The sequence below is a fragment of the Melanotaenia boesemani genome, chromosome 17, assembly GCF_017639745.1.
Source record: "Melanotaenia boesemani isolate fMelBoe1 chromosome 17, fMelBoe1.pri, whole genome shotgun sequence".
Taxonomy (NCBI): domain Eukaryota; kingdom Metazoa; phylum Chordata; class Actinopteri; order Atheriniformes; family Melanotaeniidae; genus Melanotaenia; species Melanotaenia boesemani.
The window spans coordinates 21,164,817-21,189,585 of NC_055698.1; the positions used below are offsets into that span (position 1 = coordinate 21,164,817).

General features: G+C 39.3%; 1 protein-coding gene across 5 annotated transcripts in view; it reads right to left on the minus strand.

Annotated features, from left to right (window-relative positions):
- LOC121656755 (sodium bicarbonate cotransporter 3-like) overlaps positions 1-24,769 on the minus strand; it is a 46,585-nt gene that overhangs the window by 4,745 nt on the left and 17,071 nt on the right. For 3 of the 5 annotated variants that reach the window (XM_042011855.1, XM_042011859.1, XM_042011856.1), the window contains exons 4-23: positions 24,564-24,702; positions 23,420-23,580; positions 23,056-23,244; positions 21,671-22,054; positions 17,440-17,555; positions 11,870-12,027; positions 11,394-11,481; positions 10,985-11,131; positions 10,683-10,789; positions 9,317-9,491; positions 7,623-7,756; positions 7,280-7,525; positions 6,599-6,707; positions 4,700-4,861; positions 4,063-4,176; positions 3,755-3,916; positions 1,449-1,700; positions 1,164-1,232; positions 819-992; positions 582-719 (exon numbers count right to left, since the gene is read on the minus strand). In XM_042011855.1, coding sequence (XP_041867789.1) covers positions 582-719; positions 819-992; positions 1,164-1,232; positions 1,449-1,700; positions 3,755-3,916; positions 4,063-4,176; positions 4,700-4,861; positions 6,599-6,707; positions 7,280-7,525; positions 7,623-7,756; positions 9,317-9,491; positions 10,683-10,789; positions 10,985-11,131; positions 11,394-11,481; positions 11,870-12,027; positions 17,440-17,555; positions 21,671-22,054; positions 23,056-23,244; positions 23,420-23,580; positions 24,564-24,702 — 3,224 coding nt within the window. The remainder of the gene's footprint in view (positions 1-581; positions 720-818; positions 993-1,163; positions 1,233-1,448; positions 1,701-3,754; positions 3,917-4,062; positions 4,177-4,699; positions 4,862-6,598; positions 6,708-7,279; positions 7,526-7,622; positions 7,757-9,316; positions 9,492-10,682; positions 10,790-10,984; positions 11,132-11,393; positions 11,482-11,869; positions 12,028-17,439; positions 17,556-21,670; positions 22,055-23,055; positions 23,245-23,419; positions 23,581-24,563; positions 24,703-24,769) is intronic. The other 2 variants (XM_042011858.1, XM_042011860.1) reach the window with 2 other exon arrangements.

A 24,769-nucleotide genomic window follows, 5' to 3' on the forward strand; every position in this document is an offset into this window, starting at 1 on the left:
AGTCTCCAGTGGTTTATCTGATGCTGTCTATTCAAAAAAGTAGTTTTTCTTCTTTTCATTTCAGTGCTGTGATAACTTTTCTAGGACATTTTGTAATTTAATCATGATTACTTTTAAGTTTTTGATTCAATATCTCACTTATAGACTAAGTAAATATTAACTTCATTGTAATTACCACATAATAAAAAGTTTGGTTTGTCTCACAACAGGCCTTTGCTCATACGCTTTTTAAACCAGGACCGATGCGCCTTTGGTTTGCTTCAGTGTCATGCATTAAAGTGCAGAGGCAGCATAGGGACTGGTGTGTGTAAGGGCACACAGATGCAGGTCTGAGCCACCTATTTTGGCATGTGTGAATTACTAAGATGGAATGGCGACGGGTCAGTTAGGATGTCATTTTTTTGCCAATAAGATGCAACCAGTATGTAAAAAGGGCTAACTGAATAACAAGTTGGGGAAAAAAGATCCCTGGGTCTGTTACCAGTTTAGAATAAAAGAAGGAAACAACTAAACATAATCAAACTGAATCAAACTTTCTTTTATCGCAACATAATTTTTGAATCTCTCACAAAACAAATTACCAGCTTTTCACGGACTTTCTTCTTCTTGTCATCCTCTTTTTTCTTTTTGCTCTCTGGCATGAGGTCATCCAGCCAGCTTAACTCTCTTTTTGTAAAGAAAAAGTCTAGGAGCTTCCGGATAAAAACAAGTGCCAGAACCTGGTGACACAGATAACAAATACTCATATAAACCATGAACACTTATCTAAAAATGATTTTCTCTATTTTAAACGTGATTAAATCAGTGGTGGTCTTTACCATCATGGGGAATACGACAGCTGCTGCAGAGGCCTTGATTACCCAGAGCAGTACTAAGCAGGTGAGCTGCACCAGCGTGAAGATGTGGACCTTCCAGAGTGGTACGTAGCGCAGATAGATGAGATCTGGCTGATGCTTTGCAGGCATGCCAAACAGCTTGATTCTGTCAAAGAACTATGAAGAAAAAGAGAGATGCAAATGAACAACACCTGAGAAAATTTAATGTTATTCATATTAAAAAAAAACTAACTAACTAAACGCTTTTGAGAGTTTGTAAACTAACAGTTCATGACTACTTTCACTTAAAGGTTATATTATTTTCAAAGACTAGCAGAGTAGTCTTACTTGAATGCCTTTGAGAGAAGAGGCGCCCATGTAGAGAAATACTCCATACAGAACGGGCATAGGAATAAACTGTAAAGAGCAAAAGTGATGCAGAAGAGTACAAAACAATATAAATTATTTAACATATAAAAAAGGAAATGTTAACATGGCATGTGTCACAACGATTTATACTAATACAAGAAACTAAAAACATCTGAATTATACTTTTTAACCAACCCAACACTTCTCACTCACAATAAAAACTTAAAGAGGAATCACACCTTTCTTTTACTCAACTCATCTCACCTTTAGCACCGATGTCATGAAAACAGAGCAACCCATGAGGACAAATATCATAAACCCAGTAACGCGCTGTTCTCGTATGCCCAGAAACTTGGGCTGCTCTCCTGGTGCAGAGCAGCCAGACTCCACCTTCAGGCTGTTAACGTGGGAAATAGACAGGACGGTTGCAGCCACGAACCATGGCAAGCCCATCATGGAGCACACACCCAGCATTAATGCCACTACCAGCAAATCCAGGTGATAGCCACAGCCTTTCTGTAGGATACACAGGGAAAAAAATACAAAAATAGTAACTTCAACAGTCAGACAGGAGGTAATTAGTTGTTGAGACAGAGAGTGTGCATGCAAGAGATGATAGGAATAAAAAAGGACAACAAACATAACAGGTAATCAGACAGACTGATGAACCAAAAAGAAATTTAATTAGAAGGTTATAGCAAATTCTGTGTAATAAAATAGATTGTTTATTACTGTCAAACAGATTATATTATATATGGTCATCACAATAAACAAGACTTACAGTCCACACATAAAACACATAAAAAATACAGCATATAATCCTCCAGAGCATTCACAGCAAGGAAATATGATTACTGACTAGTAACCAGTTTAATACCAGTTACAGATTCATATTTTTTCTGATAGCCTGAGTACTGCTTTCCACTCACTCATCAATATTGCAGATACATCCAGGCACAAAAATAGTCTTGTTCACTTTTCTTAAGTTGCTGTAAACAAACGCCTTGCAAGCCATCCACACTTCAACACGATACATCTGCTGTGTGACTCCTGGTTAAAAAAGCTTTGATACGTGACAAGTTATACATATGACCAGGTTCCTAAAAAAAGCATTAGTGTTACATTTAATTGTTTTACAGATTGTGTCGGTGAATGTGTCAGCAGCATTTTAATTTACAACTCTAAGAAACAGTACATATATAATTTTCTATATAACTTTTCACCTTAAAAGGGCTTTCATATGGGATGCGGTGGGTGCTGTGCTCACCTTCCATGCCTATTCATGTTTTTCATCTGCTGCGATAAACAGGTCAGGTGGGCCATCTGTGCTGTAGCTAAAATGATTTAAACTTGGGCATGACACTCTGTAATGCCATGTAGATGTGTCAAAATCAGAGAGTCTGGCTTGTCCCTAATCACTCACCTCAGACAAATTACCAGAGACTGTACAGAGAGAGATGGCTTCTTAACCCTTTAAAGCCCGACCCAATGAAAAATGAGGGGAAAATTATACATTTTTTTAAAATCTGAAGTTGTTTTTGGCCCTTTAAGCAAATGTAAATAAACAAATAAATAATAATTTTTGTACCTTTTATGTGTGATGTCAAAATTATTGTAGTGCACAAGGTATTCACCAGGGGGCAGAAGACAAGTATCAGATTGTGTACATTAGGGTTTGAGCAAATTATGTATGTATGTATCAAATATAATACATACAGCATTAAAGGGTAAAATTTTGTTCTGTGTATTGTGCATCTCTAGTGACTCTTGATGCCAAAAAACCTGTTCAGCTTGTGATGTTGGACCTTCATCTGTATGCAGATGACCTACAAATTTATCTGCCAGTCATTCCAAATTCTCTGCTTAGTTTAACTCCATTGATGGCTGCTTAAAGGACATTAAACACTGGCTTGCTCAAAATGTCCTCCACCTTTTATTAAAAAAAAAAAAAAACTTCCTCCACCTAAATAATTTCAAAACAGAATATATTTTGTTTGATGTCTCCAATCTTGGTCTGCCTGAGTATTTATGTAAGCTGCTATAGAAATAAACTTTGACTGATTGATTGACTCTCCTAAAGAAGCTGTCAAATTACTCTCTACTCAGCCCGAAGCAGTCCCCATGAGAATACTATTAGGCCACTCCCTCATAACTGCTGCTCATCTCTTCCTCCACAGTAAAACCAATGCCACTTCTAACAGCTTGGCATTTCCATCCTGCATCCAAGTCTGCAGCTGGAAAAGATTGTAACTTCCCTAATATCTTCTCGGCCCCCTCTCAACTGGTTCCAAACTTATAGGTGTTGAATGCATAAACCCTTCCATGCTGCTTGCTGTACCTCTGCACCAAGTGCAGCGCAAATTGCATCCTATGTGAAAGCCCCTTAAATCAGCATAAAATCAACATGGACTTCACATGTTTGGAATCCATTAAAATGTTATTTTATATGAACTTATGATCCAAATTATTCCCACTTGCTGCACATCAAAACAGCAACTTTACATTTATGTTAGTATTTAAATAACGAACACAACTCTAAAAAAATCTTAATCTCCAGAGACGAGTCTGACCTGAAGCTTGTGCTCTTTGCGGTTGATGATGACTGCAGTAATTTGCTGGTCCATAAAGATGAGGATGGTACAGAGCAACGCAGGAAGTGCTGCCACCAGCAACGTCCACCAGGGATTTTCTCCTAAAGGGTCCATCAGCCAGCCTCTGTTCTTTGAAGTTGGCTGCAGGGAAAAGTGTGGGCTACATTTAAGGCTTAAAATAGTTGTTTTCAGAATTATTTTCTTCAGATAACAAAAATTTTGCTAAATGTCCCATTGTCATGTGAACATTCATACATTGTAGTATGTAAACTTTAATGTATGCCTACCTCAAAGCGGTCTGGGACATTCAGTTTAGGAGAAGGGATCCCCATCAGATAGTCCACCAGTACCATGATCATGATGGTTATAAATACAGCAAAATCACTGATAGTGGAACGTACCTACATCATATGTACACACAAATGAAAACACAAAAAATTTTGAACATTTCTGATAAATCATTTACAAAAACACAAATAAAGCCTCTAAAACCACATCCTCTCTTAGACCACCACTAAGAGCCACTAAATTACCCTTGTGCCAACAGTGAAAGGAATAGTTTACACAATACCAACATCTGCTCACACCAAGTGATAACAGACTAGTTGGAACCATGTGGGAGGGTGTAAGCTCTTTCTCTCTGTACATGTACACTGCTCCTGCATACTAATGACTAACGCAATGTAAATATTTAGGGAGCGTGTAAAGCTTTTAGAAAGCTCTTAGATACATCCACCTACACTTGCATGCACCCTGAGGCTCAACAGACCATTTTCTTATGTAACAGATCTTTGAGATTTATGGTTTTCTTCTTAAAATAAAAAAGAACTATAAACAATTTAATGAGCTAAAGCCCTCCAAACTACTGTTAACAATGGTCTACCAAATATAATTTATATAAACAATTTTGGTTTAACATCTCACCTTGGTGGGGAAGTATCTGTCCGTCTTAAACTGCTTGAGGAATGAGGACAAAAAGAAAGTGGTGAAGAAAAGGATAATAGACCAAAAGAGAACATCTGGGATATAAGGCCCATGATGACCACAAGCTGGCCCCACAAATTCCCCATGGAGCAGTTTACACATCTAGAAAGAAATGGAGAGTGAAGTTATTATTGTAATGTTAACATTAGCTGAACATTTTCCATGTCTTAAATGAGCCTCATTGGTCCTACATCTCCACTATTCTTCTGAATGCTGTTATTTTATCTGCTAGCTGTGGCAGGTGCGTGTTCAATGAGAATATTAAACATCCAGCTGAGCTATACAAGTTACTGAAGAACGTTTTCATTGTTCAGCTTGCTTTGAAGTTCATTATCCTCTAACCATCATGAAGATTTTCATCTAATTTCATATTTCAAACACCCTGGATAAAAATTAGCTATGAAATAATTCTGTTTCCAAAACTTGGTTTTAAATGTTGATCACGGTGGCTATAATGTTTGTCATTATAAAACTGAGCTTGGGACTCAGCTGTTTAGATGACAGCTCCTCTGATTGTGTCATGTTGGGCTTCCACTGCACACTGTGGGGAAAAATGCTTGCAGCTCGCCTCACGTCCCAGCCACTACCCGAGCACCATCTGTGCAGACCCCCATGCTGTCCTCCCACTTAACATAAGCCTATTTCAAATGTCAGTAACTTTTAATAATATGCCTACAACAGCTCTGTTAGTTACATATTAGCAGAAAAGCAAATCCTTCATCAAATCATCTCCAGCAATAAAACTTATCTGCTATCATTTTTATATTTACTATTTTTATGTGAACTAACCAATTAGCAAAGCAAACAGGGTTCTTTAAAATCTTGGCTTTAAAGGGCCAGTGCCGGTATTTTAAACCTGAATTCACAAGCAAACTGGAGTAACTAAGCAAAGACACAGTGGTTTAGGTAAATTATGTTATTAACAGAGTAAAATCCCTTTTGCTCTATATGTGTTCTGTTTGCTGGGTGTCTGTTCAGCACATAAATGAGTGTACATGTAAGTGAAAACTATATTCTATGCCGCTAGAAAAACTCCATGTTTTTATTCACCAAAGAAATGTCTTTTACAGAAACAGTGGTAAGTTCAGCTTGCTCTGGTTCTCCAAAGATGCTAAATTCAGCAGCTTGAAGTGTTCCATGTTGGTTTTATTTTCAGTTTATTGTTGGGACTCTTCTGGATAGAAATCCTACTACTCTAGTGTCAAACTTAGCAGATAGCTGAGGTTATATATTAAACTTTCAATGTTATTCTCTTTATATTTTAAAGAAAACAATCAAAACATCTAAAAAAGGGGTTTCTTTTACAGAGAAACAGCCTTTAGTTTGCTTCCAACATCAGTCGGTGCCATAGATGATAATGTTTTACTAAGCTACTGTGAGCAGTTTTACACACTAAGAAACTTTAAAGCACTTTATTGAATTCTAGATGAGTTTTTAAAAAAAGCCGCAGATGAGTAAGTTAGGGTACTTAGTTGTGCTCCACAGTTGAGTTTTTAGATCTAGAAGTCTGTCTGCTGATGATCCTGAATGTGAGATGAGCTTTGTTGTATTTTGCATTCACTGTTTTGGTAGTTGTGACAGCTGGGGACTGATATTTACCTGGAATCCTTTAACAAACTTGCAGGACCCAACATAATTTATGTTCAGCTTTCTTTTAGTTACACTTAAAAAAAAAAAAAAAAGTTTTAACCCTTCCCATGCTGAGGGTCATTCCCATATTATAGATTTATTGAGTGACTGAACGTCAGACCAGTTTTCAGTGTTTCCTCTCGGCATCTCTTAAGTCTGTGGTTGTAGTTACTGTCTTATACACTAGAGGTCACTGGAAGCCAGTCTCACCGAAACATTGAGACTGCTCCATGGGATGGAGTCCGAGCTGTTGTACTCTGTCTGGTTCAAAAGCTGTGCAGGCACATCTGATGCATTGGTTGGTCGAGAGCAGTGACACCTGGGGACATGAAAACCTACTTAGCAATGTCTGTACCTTGATGCTACAGACTAAAGAAACTCAGGTTTGTTAAAAGTGAACTCAAAACACAGGCTGCAGAAAATCAATTGTTTTGAAATGTATATTTTAATATGGCAGACATGACAGCCTGACCTCTAGCGTAACTAAAAGAAGCACATGGTAGCTACCTCTAACACAGCGCTGATAAAATATAATAATGCTACTTTGTCACTTAATAAACAAAGAGATAAAAAGAATGAATGCAAATTCATACTCATAAATAAACTGTAGATAAATATAGTGTAAATTAATAACCATTATATTGTCTTGAGTTGTATTGCAAGTATAACACAGAATAGTCAAATGTCTCCAGAACTTCTCAATCTCAATTTACTGGTGTTCAGCATTTGCCTGAAAATATGAAACGTGACAATACCAACACCTTTCACACAAGTTTGCTGGATTTTAATTTATAATGCTTGCAGAAGCCATGAAAAAGGATGTGCTGCTTTTTCTGCAGGATACAGCACATAAAGACCAGTTGTAAGTATAACAATAGCATAAATACTTACGAATAGAGAGTTAGATTGTCCAAATTGTTGTGCGTATTGACTGGGTAGAATTCTCCAAGGTGAAAGAGCTTTTCTAGAGCCTCATAGATAAAGATGATGCAGATGAGTGCCGCGAAGGCCTCCTCTGTGAAGCGGGTGATGTAACATACTAGGGAACTAGCATCTGTGGCCACCAGAACTAGACACAGGAAGGCTGTCCACAAACCAATGCTGGTTCGCAGTGACAGGTAGGACAAACTATAGTCACTGGGAAAGAGAAAAACAATTTGGAGGAGAATAATCTGTTGTAATCCTCATTAAATGCTGCAGGTAACTTTGACACAACAACAGTAAAGTTGCTCACTTGCAGAACTTAAAAAGGATCTTCTCAAACACTAAAACAGGCCCTGTGCTGCCAAGAATAGTGAGGGGCTGGCCTGCGAAGAGGGAGAATGCCACTCCTGTCAATGATGCTCCAAACAGAGACTCTATTGCACTCTGTGAAGATAGAGGAGAGGAATGGAGTCAGGGAGTAAGAAAGGGAGGATTGGGAAGGGGGAAATACACTGAGGAGGACTGAAAGGGAAAGGCTGAAGGAGAAAAGAAGGGTGTGACCCCCCGACCAGAACACAGAAAGCTCAGATTAAATTGAAATTGTGTGTGCTGCGTCTGAGAGGCTAGATAAACTGTACATATGTTTCCACCCTACTGACTTGTCCAAAGTCATATTTTTGTGGAGCCCTTCCCTGCTGAGTTTACTTAGGAACATTACACACATCAGCTGACAGACAGTGTCTGTGCCAACAGTCATTGGCCAAGTAAGGGCATCTGGATAAAGGGGGGGGAGAGAGACAGACAGAGAGGGGAGGGAATACAGAATAACACTATATTAAAATGTTGACAGCAAAATAAATGGGCTTAAAATGTAAAAGAAGTGAACTTACTGATTATCTGAGATCATCAAAGAATTGTATGACTCCTTCATTCATGTAAAAAATCTACTGTACATGTTGCATTGACTTGCATTTACTTTTCTTTGTTTAAAAATATACTGTTTATGGACTGTTTTAGATATACAGCTGGCTCTCCCTTTTTCTTTATCTTTTTCCTAATGCTCTTTTCAGAAAACTCCCTTTGCATAATTATGTACAAGCTGCCAGATGTGGAAACATGGATGTGGGTGTTTGTGTATGTGGTCCCATCTGCTATCTGAGGATGACTCATCTGTATTGTGGTTGTGTTGATAAGTGTTGCTCTTTTGACCTGACAGACTAAACAAGTATTACATTTCCTATTTGGACTATACAGACAACAGTATTAGTGAGGATAGAAATAATATACATCAGAACTCTATAATCTTATGCTTTAACTTAAACCTTTTGAAAAACTTGGGAGTTTGTTTGCAGTAATAATAAAAATCACCTAATCAGTTTAAAGACTCATATGACACAGAAGTTTCTATATCGTGTAATTTTGTTACATGACAAAGATTATTTTTAGTTTATTAGACAAAATCAATCTTTGCAGATGCAGATTGATTTTAGAATATTTAAATGGCAAATTAACCATATTAAACAAGTTTTACCATTCAGATCCATAGCACAGTTGGAGTTGTCTAAAATATATCTCAATACAGACTTTCTGGCCATTCAAAATATTTATCAAGGAGTTTTATGCATCAGTGACAATACGACACACTTTAAATACATCAGTGGCAGGCAGTGGCAGTGCTGAGTGGGGTCTTTCTGCTACTAGCAAACGGTTTGGCAGACAGGATGGAGAGTAACAATGTGTGGACAAAAGCCAAAATAAAGTGTCTACTGACACTTTGGGGGTAAATGATCTGTGCAGCCAAAGCTGAAGGGAACCTACTGTTGTGTGTCCACAGAACAGTTTGCTGACATCTGAGCACACAAATCAGATTGCATCATTTGCATATAACAGTATGAAAAAAAAGTAAAGAATATATTTGATGAACAATCTAATTAGTGTTTGATGCTCATGGGATTTATGAAAAGCACAAATACAAACTTATAGAAGCCAAGCTTTATGACTCACTATGTTGCCTTTCGTTGCCTCTCCAAGCAGACCTCCAAATGTGATGACAGGGGACATACAAGCGCAGTAGAGGAAAAGGATAGAGGCTAGACACTGCAGACTGAGTGAGTCCTTAATGTCGCTCCAGTAGAACGGTGCTTTCCGCTTAACATCCAGGATCAAACCTCCAAAAATCCTGGAGGAGCAAAGAGCCAGATTGAGTTTGGAGTTTCCAGAAAGCACTGTGATATATCACCAAGCAACAAAGGACGCACTAAAAATATATATTCAGTCATCAACATGCTGCGGTAAGGGAATAGACCTATAATTTCATCACCAATATGGTGCAAAGTGATTGACATCCAAATTATAGTCAGTGAGCTGAAATTATTTTAAATATCTAATTCACCAGAATTATTGTCTCATGAAACCTTTACTCTTTTTGATGTTCTAACAAACTGTCATTTAATAGCAATAACCTTTGTATAATTGATCTTGATAAAAAGAGTAAGAGTTTGACATGTTTTCATGCATCCAATTTACTTAAAGTCGACCCTGCAATTTTCTGCTTCAGCCTTTGTTCAATTTGCCTTTGAGGGATTCTATTTTTGAAATCTATTTCTCACCTGGAATATCTTATTTTCTTTCCTCTGACGCCTGTTCAATAGTTCTCCCGTTAGGTCTCTTTTCATTTCTGCTACCCAACACCTCTGGAATAACCTCTATTGCCTGCCTTCACACCCCTTGCTGTCTTTTTTTTTTTATAGCACTCATGTTTTTGATAGCTCTCTTAACATTAACTCCCTGCACTCCCTTTCACTTACCCGTCCCCCTGTAGTTCCCTCACAGCGCTAACCTTTTATAGTAACAATAATAAGGAGGTAATTCTGTGAATAACACTGCGTCTCAATACATGAGTATGTGTGCAGACTGTGTGTGCCTGCGTGAGCTTTCAAATAAACACATTATCCTTGCTGTGTGGCTCAAAAGACTCAGGATCAGTTATCCATAAATGTCAGCGCTGGAAGTACGCAGAGTACATGTTGGTGTTTAGTTTATAAACTTTTACAGTTAATAAATATTTCAGATATAAGTGGAACCTAATAGATAGATGAAGATAAATGAATAACTTCATGGAGTTTAACAAATACTGATGTGTCATCCAAAGAGGATATAATGAGGGGCCTAACTGATAATATCAAAACACCGTCTTTGGTAACTAATGTGGTTTTCTTTCAATTAGGACTTGCTTTAATTATCAAATATTCATTTATTTCTCAAGTGTCAGCATACAGTATATGCTCACACACAGCAGTATTACTTGAGTAAGATATGTTTAGAGGGGAATTATGTGCAATTAAAATGTGGTATTTGTTCAAATATTCACCTCCCAGTTCTCTGAAGTTCAGGTCCCACATGGTTGTCCCCGTCTTTTTCCAGCTCCCCAGCTGGAGAGGCAGTGCCATTCGGCTGGGGTGGTTTCTTCCTCTTTGACTACAGGTAAGAAAAAAAAAAAAAAAAAACTTTTAAAGCCCATATGAGTATAGTTCTAGTCATGTCAATTCCATCCATCTCACTGGTTTAATATAAAGAAGTTATGCGAATAAACACCTTTATGTCAAAGTTAGTAAGTCTGGACTTGTACGCTAAGACTACCTTGCAGAAAGTTTGACAGAGATGTTCACAAACCTGAGATGGGACATGCTTCGGGGGCTCAATCCGGATTGTGGGGTCCCATTCTCCAGGGGGAAGCACAGTCACCTGATCAAGGAACTCATCAATCCCAGAGAGCAGATCAGTTCTGTCTTTGGCCTTGTATGCCACGTCATGGAAAATCTACAAAAGAAATATTTTAAGGACTTTTATGTTTCCGATAACATATCACATTGTTAAGGAGGCATCACTGCGCCAAACCAAATAACTACCTCATCAGCGAGCAACTTAAACTATAAAAGTATAGATCAGATCTTTGGAATAGTTTAATATGATTCAAGTTAAAATGGGCAGAATAGAATAGATGCTTTATTGACATTGCACAGTGAAACTTTGTTTAGCAACATGAATGAAATAGTAACAATAATAATCAGTCTCTTCTCACTTCATCTGTCATTAGTGTTGCCATGGATCTGCCAATTTCATGGTACTGTGGTCCTTTCCCATGAGGACCCAGAAGGAGGAAAAGAAACCTTTGAATGAGACACACATTGATTAAATGTAGTATAGTAGCATCAATAAAAGGACAACAGGAAATGTGTTCACATCTATCCAAGTTTTTCAGTAAACTTGCTGAGTCATTAGTTAATATGTATATTTAAATGCATTATGATGTAGTGAAAATCCATAAGCATGTTCAGTCAGTTGGAATATTGGATACATGAAGAATTAACTTTCTTTTCATGTCATAAACTCCTAGCTATTACTATTAATCCCCAGGGTGATAACCCCATAACACCTTTACATATTTATCAGTTTACTTAAAGTTGCTTCCAGTGTGTAAGAACCTGTTTAAACTGGTGACTTTTATTGAACATCTAATTTTAGATGTAATATTCATCTAATTTGGGATTACTGTACCTTGTGGGCACAGGTACCTCAGTGAGGCCTGTGATTAGGACAGCCGGTGACAATCGAATAAATGCTATTATGGGCTTTTCCAGGAAGTCTACCTCTCCCACCAGAATATTAGAAGCCTCAGCATCTGGAGGAATCTTTTTCATGAAATTCATGTCCACCTGAATAAATGAAATTATAGAATTATGTTCACAGATAAGAGAAGTAAACACATTTAAAATGTACAAAATGTATGTAATGAGGTAATGAGGATGGCAGCACAAAAAAGGCAATGCAGTCATGAAATATACATCTACATAGTACTGAGCAAAGATAGTCTTCCCCAAGCCCCTCGACCAAGCACCCACAGAGCCAGCAGCCCACCAGCGCAGCCACCCCGGGACCCGGCCCCTGGGGCAACCACCGCCCCCCCCGCTCGCCCCCGGCCACACCCAGGGGGAACAGGGGTGTGAGAGGTCCCCAATACCCTCTCCCTCCCCTCTCCTGACTGTTTATGTAGTGTGTGTTGTTTGCAATTAAAATTGTGGGGCAGTGACCGCAATGAGCCGGGACCCGGGCCATATAGAGGGAAGCAAACTTCCCTCTGGATGTTGAGCCTCTAGTGGCATTAGGCACCCCCGCTTCCCAGGAGGTCCCCCAGGGCAAGACAGGCCAGGAGAGGCCGCCCCCACGACCGGGCCATTCAGGGACCGCAGCCAATGAGCCGCCACCGACCCCAGAAGGTACCCACCCCCCCACATACCTAACGGGGAATGAGAGGATGGGGACAGCGGAGGAGCCCAGATCCACAGCACACCACCCCCAGGCCCCCCCCACAAGTGCACTTAACCCTGCCCCAAACACACACAGAAACACATGCACACACCTATATCCTTGCACACTCCCGCTCATCCAAACACATACATGCCTCCTCACCCCCACCCACACAATATAAACACTCACACAGCATACAACCCTCCCACTCTCACTCCCCAGCCCCCTCCTCCCTCCCACCGTGCCCTGTAGGAGACATCCCCAGCGGACCAGAGAATGGCGAGCCCCAGATCCGGCCCTCACCGCCATCCCCAGCCACCCCCATCACCTCCCACCCAGATGCGGCTGACCGGGCATCCCCCAAGATCAGCAGACCCTCATCAGCGCAACCGCCCTGGTTTCCGGCCCCCAGGGCAACCACCTCCCCTACCCGTCCCCGGTGGCGCCCCGAGGAAGAGGGGTGTGAGGTGACCCCATTGTCCTCCTTCTCCTCCCCGCTCATGACTGTTTGTGGTGAGGCACTGGGGGGCAGTGACCATATTGGGCTGGGAGCAAGGTCATGTTAGTAGTCCCGCCCTCCATGCACCACATGACACGCCCCCCAGAAGTTGTTTGTGTGTTGTGTTGGTGTTTTGATTTCTGCACCCTGTGGCGACCCCCCCGGCTACACCCCACATGACGTGCACGCCTCCCGAATCCCTATGTGTGTGTGTGAGAGATAAAGAGAGAGCGGGGAAGAAGAGGGGTCCAGGGATGTAAGTCTGAAGGGAAGAGAACCTCCCTCCGGATGGTGAGCTGCCAGCAGCACTAGGCACCCCCGTTCCCCAGAAGGCCTCCCAGGGCAAGACAGGCCAGAGGCAGCAACCCCCCACGACCAGGCCACGCAGCGACAGCAGCCAACGAGCCGCCACCGACCCCAGAAGACACCCACCCACCAGACACCCAAGGGGGAAGGAGAGGAGCGGAAGGAGAATAGCGGGAGAGCCCAGATCCACGGCGCACCACCCCCAGGCCCCCCCCCCACAGGGTCATGTCATCCCTCCTCACCCCACCTACTCACCTATGACTTACACACTCAGTTGCATAAGTCAGCCTCCCATTTTGAAGTTGGAAGAGAGATTGAGTCTTCTAGTTTAGATAACAGTCTATATGTTTTTGATAATAGCTTTGGGGCATTGAGATTCATGAATTCTGCCACCCTAATAGGTAGCTGTAAGTTTAATTGATTAATGGTATATTTTTTACATATAATAAATTTAAGCTGGTGATATTCTAAAAAATCTTTGCTACTGATTCCATAATGTGAAGTGAGAATATTAAATGAGAAGAAGTTTCCATTTTCTATTATATGTTCTAAACTGTTTTATTCCTTTATTTTTCCATTGAGTGAAATTGATAAGCTTTTTGTTTTGCAGGATGTCAGGGTTGTTCCAGAGGGGTGTGAACTTACATGGAAAAAGTAAGGATTTTTTTTTTTTTTTTTTGGAAATTCCCACCACGCCACTAAAGAGGAACTGATATTGATGCTTTTAAAACACTTATGTGTTTTGATGACTGAGCTGATGAATGGCAGGTCAGAGATAACCAGATCCTCACATAATGCTTGCTCTACATCTAACCATGGGGCTTCTAGTTTTAAGCCATTTGGAGATATACTGCAGCTTGTTAGCTAAGAAAAAGTTATTAAAGTTGGGTAGCTCCAATCCACCTCTATCTTTAGTCTATTGTAAAGTTTTTAGACTGATACGTGATGGCTTGTTTTTCCATAAATATTTAGATATATGTGAGTCCAGTGACTTAAACCAGCTGGAGGATGGTTTAGTGGGTATCATTGAAAACAGGTAGTTTACTTTAGATAGAAACATCATTTTAACTGTGGCAACCCTCCCCATGAGTGATGTGGGTAAGTGCCTCCACCGTGAGAGATCATCCTCTACTGCTTTAAGTAGCTGGACATAATTTAGCTTTGTTAGTTCTGATAACCTGGGGGAAATGTTTATGCCTAGATATTCCAGACTGTATTGTAGTATTGGGTGTGTTTTGTAGGTCACAGTTAATGGGCATAACAATAGTCTTAGACCAGTTAATAGAGTAGTCAGAAATTAATGAGAATGTGTTAATAAGTGTGATTGTCTGGGGGAGAGATGCCGGTGGGTTCTGGAGGAAAAGTAATACATCATCAGCATAAAGACTTATCTTATGTTCTATATTTTTGGCATGGATTCCATTAATCTCTTTATTTTGTCTTATGGCAGCAGCTAGGGGTTCAATAAAAATAGCAAAGAGTGACGGAGAAAGCGGGCAGCCTGTCTGGTTCCTCTCTGCAAACAGAAGCTTGGAGAAGTTTGATCATTGGTCTTCACACATGCATTTGGGTTGTTATATAATATTTTTATCCAATCTATGAAAGATGACCCAAACCTAAATTTGTTTAACGTTGCAAATAAAAATTTCCAGTTTACTCGGTCATATGCTTTTTCTGCATCTAAAGAAATGACTGTGGATTCCAGATTATGTAGAGTAGAATAATCTATGATGTTAATTAATCTACGCATGTTAGTAGAGGAATGTCTACCTTTAATAAAGCCTGTTTGGTCAGGATGTATTATTAGAGTGGTTATTTTTTTCTATCTTTCTAGCAAAAGCTTTGCTAATTATTTTGAGATCTACATTTGTTAATGAAATTGGACAGTAACTGGATGGAAGTGTCGGGTCTTTTCCTGGTTTTAATAGTAGAGTAATATTAGCTAGTAGGGCTGGGAAATATATCGAGATTTTCAAATATATCGAGACTTTATCAGATGCAATATAGAAGGAGGGAATATTGTTTATATCGAGATAGCTTGTTTTGAGTAAAAGCATCTTTTCTTTTGCATTTTGCACAGATGTATTTTTGTTATGGTTATTGAAAAGTATTTTTAATTTATTTTGTTTTAGGAGCATTTAAATTAATTTAAAGGTACTTTAATTTCAGTCAGCTGTTTTAATGCGCATGTGCTGCTGATCCTTAATAAAAGTATATTTAGCACTGAAGACTGTAAATTAGAACTGTCTCTTTGGTTGCTTGACAAAAAAAAAAAGAAAAAAAAAGAAATATTGAGATTTATATCGTATATCGTGATTCAGGTAAAAAATATCGAGATAAAAGATTTGGTTCATATCGCCCAGCCCTATTAGCTAGGTTCATATTTGAAGGTATTTTTTGTTTTTCCCTTATTTCTAACATCATTTTGTAGAAAGTGGGTGCCAGCGTTGTCCAGAATTCTTTGTAGAATTCTGCTGGGTAACCATCTGGACCTGGAGCTTTATTGTTGGGCATATGCTGGAGAGCTTCATTGAGTTCGCCGACTGAAAGGGGGGAATCCAAGACCATTTTATTTTCATGTTTTAATTTTGGAAGGTTGATGTTACTAAGAAATTTATCAATATTGTCATCCGTTGTAGTTAGTTGTGATGTATATAATGTTTTATAGAATTCTTTGAAGGTGTTATTTATCTTGTCAGGGTCGTGGCTGATGTTTCCTTCTGGATCTCTGACAGAGGAGATGGTTGTTTTCTCCTTGTTTGTTTTTAACTGATTAGCCAGGAACCTTCCAGGTTTGTTGCCATGCTCAAAGTTCTCCAAGCGAAGTCTTTGCACCAAAAATTGTGTCTTTTTATCTATTATTTCATTAAGTTCAAGTTTAGCTTTCCTTATAGCATTTAGTATGTGTTCTTCTGGGGAGACATGGTAAGCGTACTCTAAGGATTTAATTCTGAGTTCTAACTCTGAGAATCTCAAAGTTTCCTTCTTTTTCTTATGAGAAGAAAAGGAAATTATTCCCCTCTCATTACTACTTTTCCTGCTTCCCAAAGAACACACGCTGAAGTTTCTGGCAAGTCGTTGTTTTCTAGATATAAGGACCATTCTCTTTTAAAGTAGCTGATAAACTCAGGATCTTTATGTAATGACGTATTAAATCTCCAGTTTCTAGTTGCTGGTTTATTGCTCTTATTTCTCAGAGTGAATGATACTGGTGCGTGATCAGTAATGCTAATGGGATGGATTCTGATTTCTAACATGTCATTCATCAGCGAGCTGCTAGTTAAGAAATAAACTAATCTAGAATAGGAATGGTGAACTGAAGAGAAGAAGGTGTATTCTCTTAGTGTGGGATGGTGAGAGCGCCAAGCATCACAGAGACCAAAATCCTTCATATACTGTTTTACAGTTTCTGAGGATTTCCAGACTCGATGAGCTCCTGTGGTACTATGTTTGTCTGTTGTTGAGATCCAATCATTACATGTTCTCCTGGTAAAATTCTTTTCAAGTGTGATGATAAATATAGATCTAAGCATGGAATGTATGCAAGCATTTTTTATCCCTGTGTAGAAATGAATTTTCCTTCATCCTTCTGTATTCTATGACTCATATACACACTGCGACTTATTTTTTGGCAGGCAAATAGTTGGTTTTATAACAACTTATGGCGACCTGCCATTTTATTAAATGGATGAGGCCCTTTGAAATGGTAGGATGAACGGAAACCATCCAACAGAAGTGGATTCTCAAAACTAAACAGTTACATAACAACCAAAGACACCAACTTTGATGAATAATGTTTTTTTAACCTTTACAGGAGGAGGAATAACTTGAGATGCTTCTTACTGAGCCAAGAAGAAAAGAATTGGTGGGATATGATGTTATAAACAATGTTTTCAACACGAGACATTAAAATGGCTGTGAAGCTGATGACTGAGGAGAAAACACTGATGGACTTTGATGATGGCCCCTCCACCATGATGGACTATGTCTGTGCTCAGTACTGTGCTTGGGTTACCTTGCTGAAGTCCACACTGCTGCTTTCTCTACTGACCCCTACTTTAGATGGCCTCCTCTCCATTGCCTTGTTGCCATCCAGGTTGTTTGGGACAGATGTCTGAGGCACCAGTGGTCCTGGGAGGGACAGGAAAACGGTGATGAAAGCACTGCGTAAACGCTGTATTTGGAGGAGAATAACCAAAAAAAGTGTGGCAATGTACTTCACTATGAAGTGCATTTTGTCAAAATAATCCTTTTTTTTTACATTTTTTCTCTATTCAAATCTCAAATTTGAAGAAATAAGAGAGTATAATATTATTTTTATATAAATTTCTATTTTATAGTATGGACTCAACACAGGAGAGGCATTTTCACAGGCATTTTCTCTTCCTTAGCAAAACCACGTAATACAAAAAAACCTATATCTCAGTGCTGCCAACACAGATTTATGATGTTATATACCAAGTTAAATGAGTGTTACTGTTATATTCTATATATTCTAATCATTCCAACAAAAAAATTGCATCAATAATATTTATTCATGTATATTTCATATTTAAGAGGCCATGGAACTGGTCATGCTTACATTTTTCCCAAACTTGTAGCAAATATAAACTTTATAATTTCAAAAGGATCAGAATCTCTAAAAATGCAGGTGGTTTATTGAGTTTGGGTGAACCTGTTGGAGAGATCTCAGACAAAAAGTAAATTATGCAGTTGAGTCTATTGGATTTTAGATTTCTGGAAGCAATTACAGTGATTTCCTCCAGCAGTTTCATTACTTCATAGATATAAGTTGATAGCGTCACAATGATGTAATGGCTCTGCACTGGGAAAACGACATATTTCACACAACATTGATTTCGATTGCTTCCTGTCTGTTGAGCTTATTGCTCCGGCACTTTGGTCAGTCCTGCTTATCTTGAATTCATGTAAGCTTTGGGCTAAAGATGGGTGGATGTGTTTGATATTCCTGACAGTTTACCTTCCTGTGATTCCAGCACCTTTATATATGTCTGTGCATAACTGGCTGAACACTGCAGATGTGATTTGAGCCATACCAGATACAGGAAACGCTAGCACTTGAGGTGACATGAGAAAAGGAGATGGAATGAGTGAGTAATGTGTCTGAATCAAAGGATAGCAGAAGCCACTATCCTATGAATTTCTGTAGTAACACTTCTTTTACCAGGTTTTTTCTTCTTTTTGTATCGTCACATTTATAAAAGCACATTCAAAAGCAAATATATGCTTAAGTAACATGTCAAATAGTGTTTTTTTTTATCTGTAAAGCCCCCTAATCACAATTAAAGTGTGACATTTCAGCCAACATTTGGTTTGGCCAGTGATCCATACCCTTGAACTATACCCTGGTGTAACCCCAGTGGATTCCGGGTAGCTGTGATTGCTGAACAGAAGCATGATTGCTCACATACCCAACAAAGCCTTTAGGAATATGGGAGGGATTAGTTTAGGTTGTGTTGGCCAACAGACTTCATTCAGGAGGACTAAGCCCTGGAATGCTCTCTCATACCAGCCATTTAAACTGTGGCGTCACTCTTCTACCTCTTTTGGATACCAAAAAGTAACATTAATAACTGAAATTATATGGATTTCTGACTATTAGAAGACTGGTGGTATTTGCTTTTTAAGTAAATAGGGAGAAATGGCATTAATGCATCATGTATGTGTCATTTTTGTAATTTATATCAAAAAAGAGAAATGATGAAAATTAACACAAAACTTTGCATGATTGGTTAGTATTTCGAAATGGTCTCTATTTAATAAAAATGACCATGGGTACTTCTTTTAAAGCTAAAATAACCATTTAAAACTACCCAGTAAGGGTGTTAATGGTGTTTAACAGTGTTTAGGTGGGTGGCGTGTGTTAAGAATTTTCAAAGAGAACATTTCCCAGATGATCAAACAGCCTCTGATTACTCATTTCCTTCCCATAATCACCATGTTCTCCTCATGTATACAATATCAAAACACCAGCATGTATACAAGATGAAAAACAAAACACATCTCACCAGATAAGACCACCTTCTTCTTTTTCTGACATTTACCACTGTAAATGTTTTCAGCTGTAGACAGGTGTCAGAATATCCTCTTTGATGCACTCTGGTCCATCAACACTCAGAAATAACGTTTTTTCTGACACCTTTCTTATCACAGCTAGATTTACAATGTTCATGAGCTTGTGAAAATTGCTCCTCAGTGGGAAAAAAAATAGGCCTGCCTTTATTCCCACACACTTCAATAAACCTTGGACATTCATGACCCTGTTGCTTCAGTCACCAAAATAGCCCTTTAGACTATTTTAACTATTTTAGTGGGTAGCAGGAACCTGACACAAGACTTGGCATTATGAAGCTACTCAGACTCAACTGTCAGCTTTGATAACTTAACCACTCACTTGCTTGCCAATATATTGAATTCTTTGACAGGTGCTTTTGTAATGAGATTTATGTTTTCACCTTACTTATAAGCATTCAATGTTGTGGCTAATGGCTGTCTATACATAGCCTCATCAGCTTTAGAGAAAACCAACACCACTGTATCTATGAATCAAGCATCTGTATCCTGAAAGCTACAGTGTTAACTGCATCAGAAAAAAATTACTCTGTGTCATCTTAAAAGATTTTTTTCTCTCTAATGTTTAATGTTCAATGTATGGCTGTTAGCTTAAGTCAACTCTATAAAACAGAATAGCTTTTGCAACCTTAAATGGGCACTAGACCACATTCTTCAATAACTTCAATAATATGAAGCTTCAAAGGTTAGAGACCCTCCACTGGGTAAACCCATGATGAATGTCAAGATCCTTGCCTTTTAATGTTTTCTTAGAAGCCGGTACAATTACAGAAGCTTATCGCTATAATAAGACCTCACCAACCTTTCAAATTCCCATCAAGCGAATGCTGGATATAACTGGCCCATACTTTGAAACAGAGCCATTCCCAGGGTGAAACAAACACAGACATATGTACACACACGCACACAGAGTCTAATAATAAACTCACACAGCTTGATTTGGGAAGAACAAAACGTCATGGTAAGTGCCCGTGTGATAGTACATACAGTGCCAACACACAAACTCTTGTCTCAGACTTATAACCGGCCTTGCTGCTGGTGTATATTGCTCTCACTACACTTTTAATCAGGTAAAAGAATGTTTATTAATAGAAAGTGATGAGGAGGATGAAAATGGGTACCAAATGATGCAATAGGAAAAAACGTATGATATAGTTGTATTAACGCAAAGAGGAGCAGCCATTTGGGTTGGTGGGTGAGTGGGTATATCACAGCTGAAAGCATTTAGGATATTTTGTGTCAGTCAATACAACATACACCACTCCAAAAGCAAAAGGGCATGACAAGTAGGGATGCCCCATGCTTTCTTAATCTGAGAGTACCTTACAGTATTAACTCCTTTCAAAAAGGCAATAAACTCTCACCAAACAGGACAATTAATAAGACAATTTAAACAGATTCAAACACCCTTAGAAGGCGAGAGGTTGTAAAAATTAAACCAGAAAAGCTCTGAGTTATAAAATCTAGCCAACATAGTTCATGCATGACCCTGCACTGAACTATAATTGGAAAGCAGTCAAACTCTTTAAACTTTTTCTGTGAATATAGCTAGTTGTTAAACCCATTTGTACTGGCTTTGTAAAGTTTGTCTCTGTGAGGTGATGTTCATTCTGAACATATATCCAAAAGATACCCTAGATGGGATAAAAGAGTGATCAGTGGCTAAAAATGAAAATAAACCAGATCAGGACATCTCTGACTTGTTTTACATGGAAATGAGTAAGTAATGTATGATGAGGTAAGCTAAAGCAAAAATAAACCACCACATGATTACACAGTCTGGGAGAAGGAGAGAGCAAAACATTTTGGGAGGTAGCCATGCAACAGCAGTAAAGGAAGTGGGAACATGGCCAAGCAAAGCGTAGATGCTTAGGAATGTGTAGAGGAACATTTGAATTGGAAAAAGCACAAAGAATTTCAAGGGCAGTAAAAGGCAGATACAGTACTGACAGAAACAGAGTAGGGAACAGAATAATGATGCAGAGAATAGTGTCAAAAACTTGGAAAAATACAAATGCAAGTGAGACTTGCCGTGGGTTATTAATGAAATGGGCGCAAGGTTGGAGGTTAAGAGGGTAGCAGAGCTTTCATGCTAGTGCTAGTGTTCTCTGTTCAAGCTGTGACTCACACTGGCAGGCTACACAGATATTTGCCTTCTAACGACAGCAGCTCAATGTTCTGGGATGCCGAGGATGCTCGCCGGCCGAGCTGTGGTGATACTGTTTCCTCTTCTGTAGAGTTTGGCGCGCCATCATCCTCAGGAGGAGATACCACCACCTCTGGGATGCCTTGGGGGCCGAGACCTGCGCCAAGGGTTTGTGAAGGGCTCTGAGTGGAACGACGAAAAGATGAAGGGGTATTTTGAGGAGTGCTGAGGGGAGAGTGGCCTGGGGACAGCCCACTGTTGTAGGAAGAGGAGGGCAGGAGATGGTTGAGCAGGATGGAGACTCTTGACTCCCGTCTCTGCGACAGGTTGGAGACAGAGGAGGCTGACCCTGGCTTGTGGAGAGAGAGACGTGAAGAGGAGAGGCCCTCTCCTAACAGAGGAGACAATGGTAAAAAAGGAGAGGAGAAGAGATAGAAGGAGGATAAAGAGAGGGTAAAGGAAGAGGGGTTGGAACAGAGAGAGTAACATATGAAGCAGAGGTAAATTACACAGATGGTATCTAAAGGAAAGAGAGTGAGAAAAGATGGGCAGCATGAGCGTGGCAGCGGTGTAGCTAGAAAGTTCTGTGCTTGCATAAGCATAGCTGTGCACAGTGGACAGCAAGAATGAATCGTGAGGAATGTAGAAGGATCTGCAAGGGCCAGAAAATGCATTATATTCAACTTCTAACAAACCAATCACACATTATGACTGAGCAGAGGCACAGCTCTGAGTTCAGAGAAAGGATTGCATGCTGAAAAGGGATGAGTTAGCATGATGTCAGTGCACTAAGCAAACAAGTACTATACCACAAACAGACCAGTCATAAATACTTCACATTTCTGTTTTTTCAAATACCTTTCAAACTGCAACCACTGCTTCAACCAGCCTCTGTTAAGTCATGTGTTTATTGATATTTTGCATTGCAGGTTGATGATAAAAATGCCAGCCCAACAAGAAGAACAAGCTGTGGAAGTGGAGAATGTGACCTCTCATTCATTTTACAACTTAGGCTGCACACCTAAGATTCTTGCAGTGCACTTCTCTTTGTCCATGCTCATTCAAAAAATAAAAAAAACAAACAAATAAAAGAATATAAATGAATACAAAGTTGACTCCAATTTCAGGTAAAGCACAATGCCACCATGAGATGCAGAAACAATCGTCAATTCAAACCCCAAAGCCAGGCCAGCCATACAGGTTAGCACACTTATTAGCACCCAAATTTCTCTTCCACTAAGGGGACTGAGATTATTCTCTAAATTTTACTCACATTTACCATCCAACTCCAACGCTGGCAGTAAGGGATTTGAACAGTGGATTTTTTAGAACAGTTCCCCGGTGGTGGAACGGATGGAGAAAAAGAAATGTGAGTGCGCTGTAGGATCTCACCGTTTCTTTCAAGCAAGAGTGGGTCAGAATGTTTCTTGCCTATGTCAGCAATGGAGCGCACCAGAGGGATGCGATTGCTGAGCTTTCTCTCATTCTGATGGTGGTGTTTCTTCAGCATCGCTTCCCGCACCTTGTCACGCAGATCCTCCTTCAGCTGACCTGATGCCACCATGTTGTCTATCACCATGTCTGAGTCACACAAAAACACCAGCATGAAAACAAACACAGAAAAAAAACTGATTTTAAAAATATTTGTTTTCTAAATCTCTTTTTTTACTTTTTTCTTTTACAACAATATAATTTAAGGTATAGAGTATAATTGTAATAACAAGTCCTGAATCTCAAAGAGTACTTTAAAATTTACCTGCAATTTCCTCAATACTGTTGGCCCTCATATCCAGCATGACTGTGCCATTAAGTATGCAGCTACGCAGTTCAAATAAGCTGTGAAGTGACAATGTGGCCACATACGGCTTACTCCACCTTTCTCCGCCATCTTCCACATCCTCTTCAAATTTCAACCATCTGTAGGATCCACAAAGCAGACAATAGTTTTACCTGAATCCAAACAATTACAATAAAAAGAGCTGCATGCCAGCTGAATAAAATAATAAATAAATCAATAAAAAATGTCCAGTTATTCCTCTTCATTAAAAATATTCTTTTAGAGCACAGACAAACAGAGAACTTAATGACTCATACTCTGAATCTGGCATTTACTGTGTGAAAAAAAACAACCTCTCAAATGCCAGACAAAAAAAAAAAAAAAAAGTCCCAATTATCATTTCTATCTTCCAACAACTGGCAAAACAACCCTGTATGAACACAGCTTTTGTCTCTTTAGATCTCCAACCTGAGAGTTAACGGCAGATTCAGAAAGCTACAATAAACAGATGTATGAGACCAGACTTCAGCAATGTGGACAATTCCCTGCCAATCCTGTTGTACATCCTGAAGTACATTCAAAGCAAGGAATTATGCTGGAAGCAAAGTTCACAGTTGTTTACACGTGTACTGATAAACAGTCACTGAGGTTAATTGATTCATGCTATAGTAACAAGTGCAAATCCTAATCGGGATTTCCAGTTAATATTATTATCCTACAAATCTACCACAGAAATGCATTATAATACCGAAGACTACTAATTGCATATAAAACCAACATAAAACCAGTCTTTAGCTATCACATGGGTCAATACCATTCTGATTCTTAAGGTTAGGGTTGTTGTGTACATTTAAGTACATTTTAAAGAAAAACAGCCATTTTTTTGAGCATCTGGCTAAAGTTTTAGCAACCAAACTCACATCCTGTTGCTTTCTCAAAAACCTTAAAACACTGTCAGGGCAGAAGCCTGAAGAAACATGGCGCATGGCAACTATGCCAAACAGAAACAACATGTATGAAAAAATAATAATAGTTTTTCTAATTTGTGAATTGGTTCTAAATCTATATTCAGTGTAGTTCTGTGTTTTCTTCCTGTAGTTAATCCATTCACTTGCTTTCTAACCTGGCTGTCTCTCTCCACTCAGTGGCACTTCCATCTCTGAAGGAGAGCTCATCCATCTCAGTGAAGAGGTCATGGGGGATGTGCTCGAGGTCATCGTCCTCTGTTCCCAAGATGAACTGTACCCTTTGGGATGGTGTGTCTGGACATAGTGGACAAAAGGTTAATATAAGTGTTAGTTTTTCACACCATTCCACAGCTCCTTACAA